The following is a 15,175-nucleotide window of genomic DNA, read 5'->3' on the forward strand; positions in this document are numbered from 1 at the left end:
GAACATGGAAAAAGACATACCGAAATGACAAAATGAACTTAAGTTTTGAAAGCAAGAATTACATTTCAATTCGAAAAGGAATACCATTTTACATGTCAACAGAAATTAATTTCATTATCCTTGTTTATGGAGCCTTTTGTCTTTCCTCAGCACAAAAAGCTCACGAACGAGCATTTGTGTCGTTCGCTATCCTAAATCAAAGACAGACACATTGTCTCTCTATATCTCATAGAGAGATCATACAAAATGAGATAAAAGGTCAATGCCATAATGTCAGATCACAAAGTCGGCTGCTCTATCACATTGAACGTTTTTTCATGATTTATTGATCAAGTTGTAAATGGTTGAATTCGGACCCAAAATTAGCTCAATGAATAAGATGAAAAGAAATATGTCAATTGGTTTTGCTCTAGAGATTACATTATTAAAGGGAAAGACAAGGTTAGAATAAAAACTTGATTTCAGAAAAAGAATACTATAAATAATAAGTCTGCAAATTTTCTGCCGCCAAATAATAATATTAAACGAATGATAACAAAATTTAAATCGCTAAATCACCGATTTCTACAAATCAGTAAGCGCGGCCATGTTTGTGTATTGGCCGTATAAAAACAGGTGCGCGTGATGTCATTTCCCCACATCTTGGAGGTTATGCAAACCCGACATTTGCCTCTTTATTTTTACTTAAATGTCAAACCTTTTCATCATTTTTTTCTAAAAGCAATGATCTTGCAAAGTTTGCAAACACAGTACTGTAGATGTGCGATTTCAAAATAATAAACTTATTCAAAGTTTAAATTCGCCCAGATGACCAGTTTAACGTTGATAATTGGTGAAAAACAAATCCATCTGAAAACCAGTAATGTTTTAAACCTAAGTAACACTCATTAATAATTTTTATCTGACTGTTTTCATATTATACATAACGAGATCAATGTACACGATATTTAATTATAGAGTTAAAAATCACTATATTTCAAAGAGCATAAGCTGTGTCTGCTGTATTGCTAAACCGGGAATAAGACCAATATTGTAAATTTGACTCCAAATTCATCCCAGTTTGTAAATATGTATAGCAGCAATGTAACAAGTTAAATGATGATGATGCATATCAAAGACGCCGCCAAATGAAGTGAACAGTCACAGGTAATGCACAAAATCTGAATTGAAAATCGTTCTCTATTACAGTTGAATATCCGAAGCACTAATCATTTTTTTCTCCATGTTCTTGTTATGTGTCTGAAAGCCTGAAATGTTTGTCTGTTGCGACAATGATTGGACAATGATTGGATAACAAGAAAAATTGAAATGATTGGTAAACCTATAATGAAACAGACGTATTAGTTAACCCGATGTGGTATCCGACAAAGCAGTTTAGTTAAAGAAATAAATCTGTTCAAAGGCAATATAAATGTTTTTACAAATATGGTATTGTAAATAGTTTCATTGACAAACTTTAAATGATGAAATAAAGAAAGTCAAAAGATATTAGTTTTGAATTTGAAAAAGCTCTACCTTACAAATTATATCCACGATGGATTCCGTATTCAGTTATGAGATATCATGTGATAGAGAACTTATTTCAATATAATTAAACAAAAGAGCTTCTGTTAAAAGAACAACCTACGATTAATAATATTGTGTTTTTAAACAACAACAACAACAACACCCCCAAAACAAAAATATATCTTATTCATATTCCACTCAATCGCTTAATCGCTGTTAATTGTACATGTTTATCTTGCTGTCTCCCACGCCTTTCTTTTAAATCTTTCTTTATTTTCTTATTCACGTCTTTCATGTTTTCAAAACTTTGCTGGAGAAAACAATCATGAACAGTTACACCTGGATAATCCTTTTTATATAAACCCTCATATAGACTAGTCCTCGTGTCGTTACTCCGAAAATGCAGCAAAACAAGGATTATACCTCTACTACACTCATCTGTAATTGATGAGAAACATACAATTACTACGACGCTGCTTAAAAAACATTTAAACAATTCAGTAAAATTTGCTCTTAGAATAATTCTTGCTTTGTTTCGCTTGTGCTATAACTCTTGAAATACAATCTGAAAATGGTTAAATAGATTGTATTTTTTAATATTTCACCGTTATTGGTAATCTGTTTATGACATTTGAAACATTGTTTACTTAAGTTGGTTTAAACATATTTATTTAAGCTTGATTGCGAAACAAGTTCTTGCAACTTATATTAATCTTCCTGGAACCAGCCAGTACTAGTGTCATATGAAGAAACATGGTCGTAACCCGAGTATGGCTCGAACCCATGATCTCTGGGTTGAGAGGCAGACACCCTAACCACTAGGCTACCGCTACCCTTTCTTTAGTTATTTTGTCGTTTATGTTTTAGATTATTACATATACTTTAAATGTAGAGTAAATCAGAGCATTTTACTCTTAGTCTCAATCTATGGCCACTTGCCTCTTTTGATATTACGCAGTATTGAAATATTTATCAGTGCAGGCCATGCACGAAATTAACTTCTGGCACAGTAACTCATGAAAGATCTCAATGCATGAAACACTTAAGTTCAAATTCAAACATTTAGTGTACACCTGTGTACAAAAATTATTAAAACGTCTTACTTTTTAAGTCTTTCAATGTGTAGTTTATATCAGCTTCAGGACGAGAGTGCAATAAACATAATGCAATAATAGGGCAGCTTTTCTCCTCGCTGAGACTTGTTGTGATCGATGTGTTATATCCTTTTTTCGTCAGATACTTTTGAAGGGTGATCGCAAACGATTTTGTATTGTTTGTATCCCAAACGTCATAAATTATACCTCTTTTATCTGAAACGCATGCAAACTTTCTGCAGATTAACCACATATGACACCAAATATATGCTTATAGTAACATATGAAGCTAAATGTATGCATATATTTTTTGAGAATGTTTTATGTCCATAAAATTGGGGAAGGGCATAATGTGTTCGCCATCTGTGTGTGTGCGTGCGTGTGTGGCCGTTCGAAAAGAAAAGGTTTTTCTTTTTCTTTTTTGTCCCGTAAATTGGTAGACATAACCACCAAGTAGACAATAAGTCGCGCGCAAGATCCGGTTGCCTACTCAAATGCCAGAGTCAAAACATGGGATTAAACTTACTGTACTTGTCATTTACTGTTCAAGTTGTGTCAGGTCCATAAATTTTGCTTGCATATTGGACTTCAATCGAAATTGGTAGGTATGATTACCATAAGAAGACAATTAATGTGTTACATGCAAGACACAAGGCCGCACGAAGGTCATATGTCAAATTCTGTCCAACATATAACTTTGTCATTACTTGATAGATTATGAAAACATTCGGCACATTTCTTTACCACTATCAGACCGCTAGTACGTGTCGCATGTTAGATTATGTCCAATGCCATTTTGGAGGACAAATGTCAAATTGTGTTTACTTTTGTCATTACTTAATGAATTTTCCAATTATTAATTAAATGTCAGTTGGTGTGTCAGTCATATAGTGTGTCATGCGTAAGATCTTATGTGAAGATTGGACTTGGTGATCAAAAGTAAAAGTGTGCCTGCCCACTAGTTTATTCCGTCATGTATTATTAAAAAATTCGCAAATTTCCTCGCCAGGGTCAGAAGATGTGTCTTGCTCAACAATACTTAGATTCAAGACCGACGAGTTTTGATAGCTATCGCTAATATTTGTTTTATCTATATGGTTTAATACCAATATTAACTCAAATGTACAAATTATATCTTTGATATGATAGATTAAATATATCAATTTTAGGTTCCAACAGAGTAGTCTTCCAGTTATATATACAAAATATATTGATTTTATTTTGCATAACTTATAGCACATCAAATCTCAAAGTGTTTCAAATAATTTCTTCTTCACCGGTAAATAATTTAGGTGTTTAGTTAGTTAGTATCGTTGTTCACTGTAACGTTGGTCATAGGCGTAATATCTCTCTATCATTATGCACATTGTCACATTAAGGTAACACAATATACATTAATGTTTTATTCACCCTGAATTTGTCCTTAATGCCACATTTTTTATATTTGACCAATACAATGTAGTAAAAGAACAAGGTGGCTCTAAATTCAAGTGACTGTGTGTTATATAAATTATCTACATTAATTTATTTTATTTGTGTTTTGTGCAACTTGTGTTAATGTTTTTATACATTTTCTAATACTGCATATGCGGTTTGTTTTGTCTCGTGGAAATATTTGCGATTTTTGCAAATTGAAATAATTCGCAAATATTTCATCGCGCAAAAATTATTTCTTTTCAGGCAAACACGTTTTCATACAGCATCTTACATGAATAAGTTTGACTGTTCAGGTAGTGAGATCAATCTTTCTCATTGCTTGTCTAGTTATTCATACAAAGTTTATTTCAAACAATTTAATGAAAAGGTATTAAACAACTGAATAGAACGATCACAATAACGGCATATTCTTAACATGTACCTGCTTAATCAATGATATCACAAAAACAGTATTTAAATTGAAAAAATATTTTCAAAAATATTTCCGCACGCAAAACGTCCACTTTTTGACATTGGCAATTTTTTTGTGATGCATAAATATCCACAAATACAGTATTTATATCAGACTAAGCAAAATCTTCAATTATCATTTAATCTTAAAATCAATTTTGAAAATTCTTTACTGGGGTTGTGACTAGGGTAAACGTAAAATCGATTTAAGTTTCAACCCAATTTATAAATGATTACAAATCAACAGCAAAGAACGATTTGGAAAAGAACAAGAGGGTAAAATAAAGTTACATGTATATGAAATCAATTGTTATTTACATCTAAAATAAAGTAAATGATAAATTTACATACCAGCAGCCATGTTTATTATTCGTGTAAGTTTTGTAAACTTTGTATATATATACATAAGGATTGGTGGCTTTATCACCTGAACTAGATAGATATGAACATGCAGGGTTGATAAAGAAGAAAGATTACCAATGATAGCAATAAGGGATCTAGAAATTAAAAAAGATGAGTATAATAGCGTTACCAGTCAATCCGGCCCACGATTACTCGATCAGGCCCAAATTGCTCCTTTCCAAATTAAATTGGCCCCATTTTTTACTTTATTTTTTTCTTCTTCATTAATTTCAGTAAATAATTATAACATGAGACGATGATGATAATGATGAGCATGGAGAAAATGCTGGAATAATTAAGATGTATTATTCATTATTCCAATGAACTTTAAGATGTCACGTTAATTTTCGGGTCTTATTAGGTTTTAGATTAGCCTAATACACACATGAAAGATAATTAAATGCTATAATCTTAAAAAAAAATAAAAATTATCATTCACTAGAAAAAAGCTTCAAGTTTAATTATATAAGTACAATAAAGTCCATAAAGAAAATTTGAAAAATAAAAACCAACAAATAAAATAGTACATAGAGACTCAACATTTACAAAATAATTAAGTTATGGAGTGGATTTGAAACCACTCCGATAAATATCATATACTTAATAGTTTCACGAGACAGAACTGATGTGACAATATTTTCTGGAGAAAACAGTTTAAAAGTTGGAAAATATTGTTTATTAGGCATAAAAATCATACATACATATATTCATAAAACCTGATATGAAGAATGTGACGACCTTTATTTTGAACTGCTGACGGTATGATTAGATCGCTTAGTATTGAGGTATTGTCGGCAGTGGAAAATCACGTGAGTCACGATATTTACTCATTTTCAAGGGAAAGTCAGTCTTTTTTAAAAGCAGTTTCCGCAACGTACATTAAACCTGGGGAACAACGTGAAACTGAAAAACATTTACAGTTATAAGAGCGTCAACCTTCAAAGTACCGAATCACATTCAGAGAGACTTTCTTTCGTGTTGATGCAAACAGACGTAATCGTGCTCGTCAGGCTACAAATGAAGCACCAAGTTACGCATAGGAGGACTTCCGACCTACTGTGTCAATCAGTGAAGAACATATGAAATTGTGCGGATGGACAAAACAAAGAAACCATTATCAACGTGAAAGTGTAATACGCACTATATACGGTGACGTAACGCAAATTTGTGAAACCCATCTCAGTTATGAGTTCGATTGACTTTAAAAACACATATGGATTTAGTGAAATCCTTTTTTAGTGATATCTATAACATTGAAGTTATTGATAAATTATACGATGTCATAATAGCAGTGAAATTTATACATAAAGAAACATGAAATGACTAGGCTATCTCCACTCAGAAAACTCTACGAGAGATCGTGGAAACAAATCCTTCTACGATCATTAACTATCACAGATCAATTTATGCAGTGAGTGTGATAGAATTTCTTTTTGTAGAAGACTCTAATGCTAGAATCAAATCATTATCAGATGTATTAGATGTATGTGATTCCGTACCTGCAAGGAAAAACATCTATAATTAAACAATCAGCATGGACAGGGATTTCTCGGAATCTTAAATGAATCTTAATTCTGTTGTATTTGATATTGACAGCCTTGACCTTTGTAATTAAGTCGTCGAATTTAATCTTTCTCTGTTTTGTATGCAGAGGACATTTGTTCTCATGGCAGACAGAGAAACTGTTAGACACCGTCAAAATTGGAGTAAATACTGAAGTATTCTGATCAACGCTAGCAAAGCAAAATGGATTCATCTGCACAGGGGACGGTTATCAAGAAGCTAATTTGAGTTTAAGATTACGATAGATAACACTACGTTAGCAACAGTTCAACTACATAAACATCCTCTTTTTACTTGGAAAGAACGACTTCACGTACAGTTGTGAGTCTTTTTGGAACGCAGATAATGTGTTGCATCAAACCTTTGAAAATGGGTTTTAAGCAGAGTCAACATTATGACAATGTTCAACATAGGGCTATGAAGTCATCGTTTCACACCTATTCTTTCGATGATCGGGGATACTGGATGGTTACCCAGCGTTTACAGGCTGAGAACGGTGCTCGTAACATTTCGCAAATGCGGAATCAACTAATTATGATGGATGTTAGAAATTGCCCAATGCTGACTTTTTGAAATGTAATAACAACTTGTCATATGATACACAAAAGATTTTTTATTTCTGATTTACGTTAGGGAAAGCTGCGGCAGACCTTACACACGCAAACGGACAATTGAAGACAGACATTAATTCAGTATCTAAACTATGGACATATCGTCTATTTAAGAGTGCCTTTTAATGTGAAGATTACGTTGTCGTTTATATAGGTAAGAATTCGATATCATGTCAGTTTAGAGCGGGTTAATAACCAATAAGAATTGAATTGAATTTGTACATTTTTTGGTATTTACTTTCACTTTTCATATAAATATATTTAAAATGATATGTTTCAATTAGTTTATTGAAGGATGGATTATAGATTTGGATGTGTGAAGAAATGGATTTCCTTTATTTGGCTTGAATTATCACAATTTAATAGAGGGAAGATAAAGTCAATATAAAGTAATTATCAAGCGGTAACATTTATTTTTCCCATAGGATATTTTGCTTATTCACTGAGTGGATTTTAGGATATGTTTAATTATAATAAAATACATTATAATAGATCCTTTTTGACAAAGAACTAGTGAATTATTCATTTTATTTTTTGATTGCCTTGAAATTTGTCATACTGATATAATACTACAAGTTAATTAATATCTAGAAACAGGAAGATCCTTTGAGATCAATGTAAACGTTTGTAATTCGTATTCTATTTATGAAAGATGCTGAAAGGTGCAACATTCTCTTAAGCATTATTCAAATTTTAACATTTTCAGTATTGGAATCATTGATCCCGAGGGAACGGAAAACTATAACACTACTGCGATAAAGCATGCATGGGCTGTACACAAAATAAAATATACACTGAGCATTTTTGTCAGTCCCTACAATATTGTCTAGCTATGTTAGTAGTGTTTTAACGGTTTCGCAATGGTTTTCTGCACTGTTTATTCATATTGAAATTTGCAAACATATTTATTTCGTAAATGTAGTTATTCTTCTTTCAAAATTAAAAAGACCGCCTGGCACTATATAATATAGCTTTTTGCCAGATATTTATATACTTTTAAGGTAGGCATGGTTCAAGAGTGAATCCCAAAGACAAACGCGTTTTTCTATTCATTTCCATTACTTTAAATAAAGGTTCTTCTGGCCCTGCAATCAAATAAGTTTTTTGCATGTGACCAATCATGTCATAATAGAGACATTTTACGTCCAAGTAGTGAATACAATGCATACACTTCTTTGATTTTTCTAAGGCCAAACGATAGAGAGAACAGAAATTCAAAGAGAAGACCCTTGAGAACGGTTTGGCTAAGCCTGTTCAAGGACTGTAGCGGTATGCGCCCCTAAGTATAGGCTAGAATAGCATATTATTTAAGAAATTTGGTCAACTTGACTTAAATGATCTATTTTCTCTTTCAAAAAAGAAGACATTTTAATTCATAGTGCAAAGAAAACAGCAACAACAACAAAAAAACCCACACAAAACAATTTTATGCAAGTTTATGGAATAATGATCGCCCCGTACACGTAGTGAGAGATGTCTTAAAGAGCAATTTTAGTTCCTACCGTTTGTTATTTTCCTTTGAGATTGTTCCATTATTGGCAATCGAGCAATGTTTTATCACGTTAAGGATATACACCTGGCTTTGTCTCTGACGTTTGCCTGTGATATGCAGACTTCTTAATCTTTGACCCATTCAAATTTAGTTCCTTCATTGTACTCACGTTATTTATATGAAGTAATACATTTTGTTCACATGGATATAATCAGACACACTTTTGAAATATGTTCAACAAATCATTTACATGTACTAATAATATATATAAAATAAAGACAGATGTTGTAATTGTCTCATTTTATTAAATTGTGCGCTCATAAGGCACAATTAGAATCCAACAAATAACTTTGACCCAGCATTTCTTGTACATGCATGCATATACAAACTAATTTCTCAATTGACATGCAAAGATATAAACATATAATCTCCATGAAAACTAGAAAAATATCTCATTAATAAATTACTCAAAAATGAATAACTGTTTATAAACTTCATTGTATGCATGCACATTTCCTCATGCCTCTCCTTCAACACATAATGTTAAGACTAGTATACTTTAATTATTTCTTATATTATTTTTTAACAAGATTGAAATATAACAAGCGCTACCCTCGATTACACATCATTGCTATTCTGTTTCACAGGAGTATTTCCACTTTGAACAACTAGAGATGTATATACCAATGCATTCTATCTCAGTCGGAACACTAAATGCTCTTATGATCTGTTCAGTTGAAATATGCTCTATAGATGTCCTGATTTGCCTGCCACTTCACGAGGGAAATGAACTCCTAAATTTCACTTTTTGAATGTAGATTCCTGAAGTTTTTTGGCATCATGTTGATTAATATTGAATCATTTTTATTGGGATTATTGTGTTTATCACAATAAGTATACATTGGCTGTATCAGTTCCATGTAGCTGAACAATGCATTGATACTTGTAATACACTGAAAGTTTAGAGCCTGTCTTCCCGATTATTGTTATGGCAGCACAAAAAAGAGGTTCACTTTTATTCATAGCATCCCTATGTAAAGTTTTTGACTCTCGGCATCATCATGTCATATTAAGTCTTTTTACGCATCGTGATTTTAAACTTCTTTGAACTTATTCTTTTGTATATGTGTTTTGACTCTGTGCCTTGTTGTTTTAAATGTTTTAATTCTTACAGCAACAACACGCTAGGCAGAGATATTCATGTTTGATATCTATTATATTATCAATGTCAATGTCATTACTGATATGAGTGCATGGTTTGAACTTTGTTTTTGATTTTCCATTTTGCTACATGTTTGTTTGAAGGCAGATGCTGAACAGTGCTTTTTCTACTCATATGATTGTTAATTTTTTAATTGACACTGTAGTTTATAGGCTGATTTTCAAGCTTTACTGCTTGAGGAATACATCATTGTGCCCATTTTGCATTATTTCAGCCACGAGCAAGAACCTGAGTAGAAACACATACTTATGTTAGCTATTCTAGTTTCCTCCCATGAAATAAATTTAAAGTTATATGACTAATTGGATTCCACTATTTTATAGTTTATGCTTCTCATGCATCAATCTTTTTATATTAAGCTTTTTATATTGTGCTCTTCACAATTATTCAGTGCTTATTAGGCAAATATGTCTTATATTGAGCACTATTTTCTTTTATCATATAAAGATGAAGTTACTATTTTCTGTACCTTAGCTTTACACTGCACAACTCTAATTTTATGGTAGTCTTTGATGTTGCATTGCTTATTACTTCAATGTTACCGTGTATTAAGATCTGTATGGCGTCATTGCAATCACTTTTACTGACATGAGTATCCTTTTACCATGAAAAGAATTACCAAAGCATGTTCCAATATCTAATGATACTATCATAGCCTTTTTTGATAGAAAATCCCTCTTTATGTTTCATTAAATTCAAAATACAAATCCACAGTTATAGACATGAAATTTCATATATTTGCACAAGACAGGAGGAAAATGAATCAGTAACGATTATTAACAGTAGTCATTAAGGTTTTATGGCACTTTTGACCTCTCAAGAAATATGGGAAAGGCAGGGATTTATGCACATAAACTAGCTTTGTTTTGTACTCTCAGGTCATTCCCAGGGAAGATGATTTATGCACCATATTTTGATTTTTTTTTTGTTTTGTTTTATTCTTAACCAAAATAAGATTTTTTGGATTCAATTAAACATTGCCGTTCATTAACTATTCAAACTGAGTATGTAGACTGAGCATTTTTGAAGCCTTTTGGATAAAATTAGCATGTTGTAAGCTAAGAAGACAAAATAAATACACTTCTCACTGTAAAGGATAAAATTGGCATGTTGTAAGCTAAGAAGACAAAATAAATACACATTTCACTGTAAAGGAAGTAAGCCACATGACGAGTCGAAATATATACGTCTGGATACTTTGATGGTGATCAAAGAGAAAGAGGATGTGCCCCAATAAAACGTTTCTGTAGTCATAGTCTAACATCATGCAATTTTTAAAAATAATTTTATTACGCAGTTTTCAACCTGTTTTTATGTAATCATCTTTACAAGAATAGTTTCACTGCGTAAATGAGATTGCCTTAATACTTACCTATAATATTCACCTTTAATAAAACGACATACTTTGTATTAATAAATTCACTGAAAGAACACTAGCATATGATCATGAAAATGGCTTTAATTTTACACAGATTAACTGCATTACATTCGAATTACATCCTATCATTAAGTTTTTTTGGACACGAATCACGCATATTAATTTAGTTCAACTGTTTAATTTATGATTCAGTTATAATAAATTATATAGTCAATTATCATGTAAATGTTTCATTATAAATTCTATCTCCCATTCTTTGGAGAAGTTGAGTTTTAGTGTCTTCGATATGGAAAAATCATTTTTGCCTCTTGGTGATATCTTCGGTCTTAATTTGATATTTGTTTAGCATGTCTTTTGTTTAAATTGTTTTTAACAATACACAACTCATTTTCACTGTACATAGTCTCACTTGTTTATTAACTTCGCCCGACAATGTTTTTTTTTTTCATCATCAAAACATGCATGTGATTCAATGTACATGTAGTTTAATTTTCGATAAGTAATTGACCATAATGACTGACAAAACTTTTTTCCATCAATGTCATAAACCTCAATTGTCATAATTTAATTTCCCTTGAAAAAATAAATTTATAATGACACAAAGAGTAGCAATTGTTACAGATACTGGTTTCTTCTCGATTTGAAATAATAACAATAACCTAAAATCATGAGAACTTTTGTTAAATATTTAGTACAGTATATTTTTTGTTTTGTTTTTGTTTTACAGAATAAAGAAATTTATTGATTAATGTACTATATGGCACATTATTATAGGACAATTTCTTTTACTTTTGAATACTTTTGATCTAATTTTGGTTTCAAATTTCCCTTTATCATAACGAAGATAATTTACGACTGAAAATCACAAATTCGAAATACAAATTAATTGTAGCCAGAGGCCAAACATGAGGCAAATCTTCATTTTCATTCAAGTATTGTTTTGTTTTCGGAGAACATTTTCTTTCGCAGTAACAGATTTGCCTTTAGGAAACACAACCTGAATGGGGGGGGGGGGGGGGGCTGAGTTATAAAGAACATGCGATACACTACTCTTTTCAGACTGAAGGTTTTAGAATTATTTATCACAAATCTTGTGTACGAGTAAGTAACTGCGTTTTGGCTCATAAAAATGAAAAAAATGTTTCGTCACCAGTGATGGTATTTGTAAAATTTAAGCAACAACCTGGCGTATTGCGCGCGAATCATTTTTGATTATCTGTCCGTAAACAGGGTATCCATCGAGCACATATTTTCCCATTTTAATTCACGTTGATAGGTGGTATGAGCTGCTACTGATGAGATAAGATGTATGAGATGCAATTGATACTAGCTCTCTATTTGCCTAGTGATGTTTCTTGCATCGGTATCAACAATGTATTTCACTTTCGAATCCATCTTTGCAGACAATGCTGATTTAAGCCGATGAAAAATGACAAAAACGGGGAAAGACGATAATTATCGTTTTAGACAAATTGAATACTGTTGTTACAGTATTTCTCTAAAATTTGAATTTGAGTGTGGCCATTTCAACCGGTCCTTTCAGAGAGCTTGGCTCACAAAGTGTTCAGGACTGGTGTAAAGTGCAAGTTAAGATCCTGCACACTGTGTACATTGTGTGACATTTCCAGGAGTCAACTGAAAGCGTGGTCAGATGGCATCACAGCCTTTCTGGAACTGGAAATGACCATTTCAAAAAGCAGAAAAGAAACATGAAAGATGTCGAAAATGGATAGCATGCTCGGATGGACAGCAAAGTAGTGGTCATCATGACAAAGTTTATACATGAAGACGATCAGAGGGAATTTTCAAGAACAGCTATAATTCAGACTTGACGCTAGAATCATTGTTGAATAAATATTTGATACGGCTCCTAAAATGCAACATTCAGGTCAAAATCTACTCAAACTGAGCTAATTGATATTATGGTTGACATTATGAAAACGAAAATAGTAGGTGATGTCAAAGATGGCTAGATATTTACTTTTGGGTTACATTGTATGAAAAACTGTACATTTTGTACATGCGTTTAATAAAATATATGTGTAATATGTCTTTGATAAAATGTATATATATATGTAAGTGCTATGGTTAAGTGTATATAAATGTATATAAGTACAAAAAAAAGTATTATAAAATTTTCAAAGATAATTATGAAATAATACAGCTCAAGTCAATTATTATTTACATTAATATCTATTTTCTATTTTTACCTCTAAATTTTTACCAGTTCTTTTAAGAATATACAATTTACTTAAGAGCACGATATATCTGTCTTTAAAATTCTGTTGTGTATATACTTTTTCCCCTTCATGTTAACATTGGAACAAACAAACAAAACATTTCTGAACTCAAGCAAATTTAATTACTATTCAATTATTTTTGTTCGAAATATTAAAAAAAAAAAAAAAAAAAAAAAATAGAAACATTATTTATATTATTGTGCTAGCATTTTTAACTCAGTGTATTAGATGAGTTTAACAAGTTTAAACTTGGATATAAGCATGCTTTATATGAATTTTTATAGGGACTGTTTGTCAATTAGTGATTTGTAGTTCTAAGTAGATAAATTACTTACACCTTGATATTTTAGCATTAAAATATTGAAGTATTAAAGTATTAAAGTTTTTTAAAGGTGAATATAATCTTGTTCTCTGTTGTTTGTTAAATTGTGGTAAATTGAATGAAACAAGAACGTCCCTAAAATGCAGCAGAATTCACCATTTATGACCTTCATTTTTCAAATTTCCCAGGGGAGGTCCCCAGCACCCCGGCCACGAAAGAGTACACATATCCTGTACTTACCCTAAATTGTGTCTACTTTACATGTCAACCCCATATTCTGTGTTCGCCCGTTGAATCGTTAGATAAAAATGACGATGCATTACATTAAGTTTTTCTCATCCATTCCAGACCTAAATCATATGTCAGAACAAATTTATAATGAATATCTGATCTTAAAATTTCACCAAATGATTTTTATTTCGGAATAAAACTAACTATAATAGTAAAACAATTAATGATTTTAAACAATCAATCAAAAAATAAAATGATGGAGTCAAAATCTTACCAATTTCCTGTGCTAAGGTTTAAATGTTCTGCCTCGTTACTACTGGGCGTCGTCAACTTATAAACAGTTAAAACGTACAATGAACAAGACACGCATAACATGAAAGACTTGTGAGATTTACACTAACAAGGAACAAGGAAACAGAAGGTCGGTGTTCAATCTTTGTGTACAGTAGAAGAATTTTTGCGTTACTGGCTTTTGAAAAAAGTTGCAAGAATTTGCTTTCTTCAACTGACCTGAGTCATTTGACATTTTGTTTCAAGGGTTCAAGAAACTGCTTTCTAGAAAGAAATCTCATTCCTCTCGTCCGCATCTCAGGCATAGCTAAACGTAGTTCCACAATTATCAGAAAGTGTATGATAATAAGTACAGTAATCTTCATAATACAGACATACATGTAAGTCACCATAAAAGTTAAAATTGCTTGAAGCAATAAGCAATACATGCATTTGAAAGAAGCAATTTGAAGAAAACGTTTACATTTTAACAGTACTCCTTTTTTCTGACAAAATTAATTTGCTGCATTTATAGTATAGTTTAGCACACATAGAAACGTTTTGACAAAGGTTTTAAATATCAATTATATACCGATTGAAAAAGGACAGTTGAAAAAAGGCCAATTAATTGAAAATGCATTTAGAAATAAATAATAGAAACAAAAAGAAATCAATCAAGAGATAATACTGTGCGATTTGGTTATATTATCGTCTAACCTTGTAAAGTAAATTAAAGGATTGGACGTGCACATGTTAAAGTACATGTATATAGTAAATACATGCCTCTAAAATCTTGCCGACAGATACCATATCGGAAACCTATTTGGAGTTCATACTAAATTATGATAAGTTAGCAATAACCATACACAATCACTTTATGAAGAATTTAAACGGCTATGTGTAAGAGTGATTTCATCCTTGTTAAATATTATCATTATATTATCATTACATTGTAAA

General features: G+C 31.6%; 1 protein-coding gene across 1 annotated transcript; it reads right to left on the reverse strand.

Moving 5' to 3' along the window:
• Positions 1–648: 648 nt before the first annotated feature.
• LOC132738403 (uncharacterized) lies at positions 649–4,919 on the reverse strand. Its single transcript, XM_060725898.1, has 3 exons — positions 4,839–4,919; positions 2,610–2,816; positions 649–1,944 (listed from the first exon to the last, which is right to left on the reverse strand). The coding sequence occupies exons 1-3, from the start codon at positions 4,891–4,893 to the stop codon at positions 1,694–1,696; spliced, it is 513 nt and encodes a 170-aa protein (XP_060581881.1). The 5' UTR covers positions 4,894–4,919; the 3' UTR covers positions 649–1,693.
• Positions 4,920–15,175: the final 10,256 nt, after the last annotated feature.

This window comes from Ruditapes philippinarum, unplaced genomic scaffold (genome assembly GCF_026571515.1).
Source record: "Ruditapes philippinarum isolate M1 unplaced genomic scaffold, ASM2657151v2 ctg1038_1_1_1_1, whole genome shotgun sequence".
Lineage (NCBI taxonomy): Eukaryota > Metazoa > Mollusca > Bivalvia > Venerida > Veneridae > Ruditapes > Ruditapes philippinarum.

Coding starts and splice junctions, on each gene's coding strand:
- LOC132738403 (XM_060725898.1), bottom strand. CDS start 4,893: ATGTATATATATACAAAGTTTACAAAACTTACACGAATAATAAACATG. Junction 2,817..4,838: donor AATAATAAACATGGCTGCTG/GTATGTAAATTT, acceptor CATGCGTTTCAG/ATAAAAGAGGTATAATTTAT. Junction 1,945..2,609: donor CACATTGAAAGACTTAAAAA/GTAAGACGTTTT, acceptor CATCAATTACAG/ATGAGTGTAGTAGAGGTATA.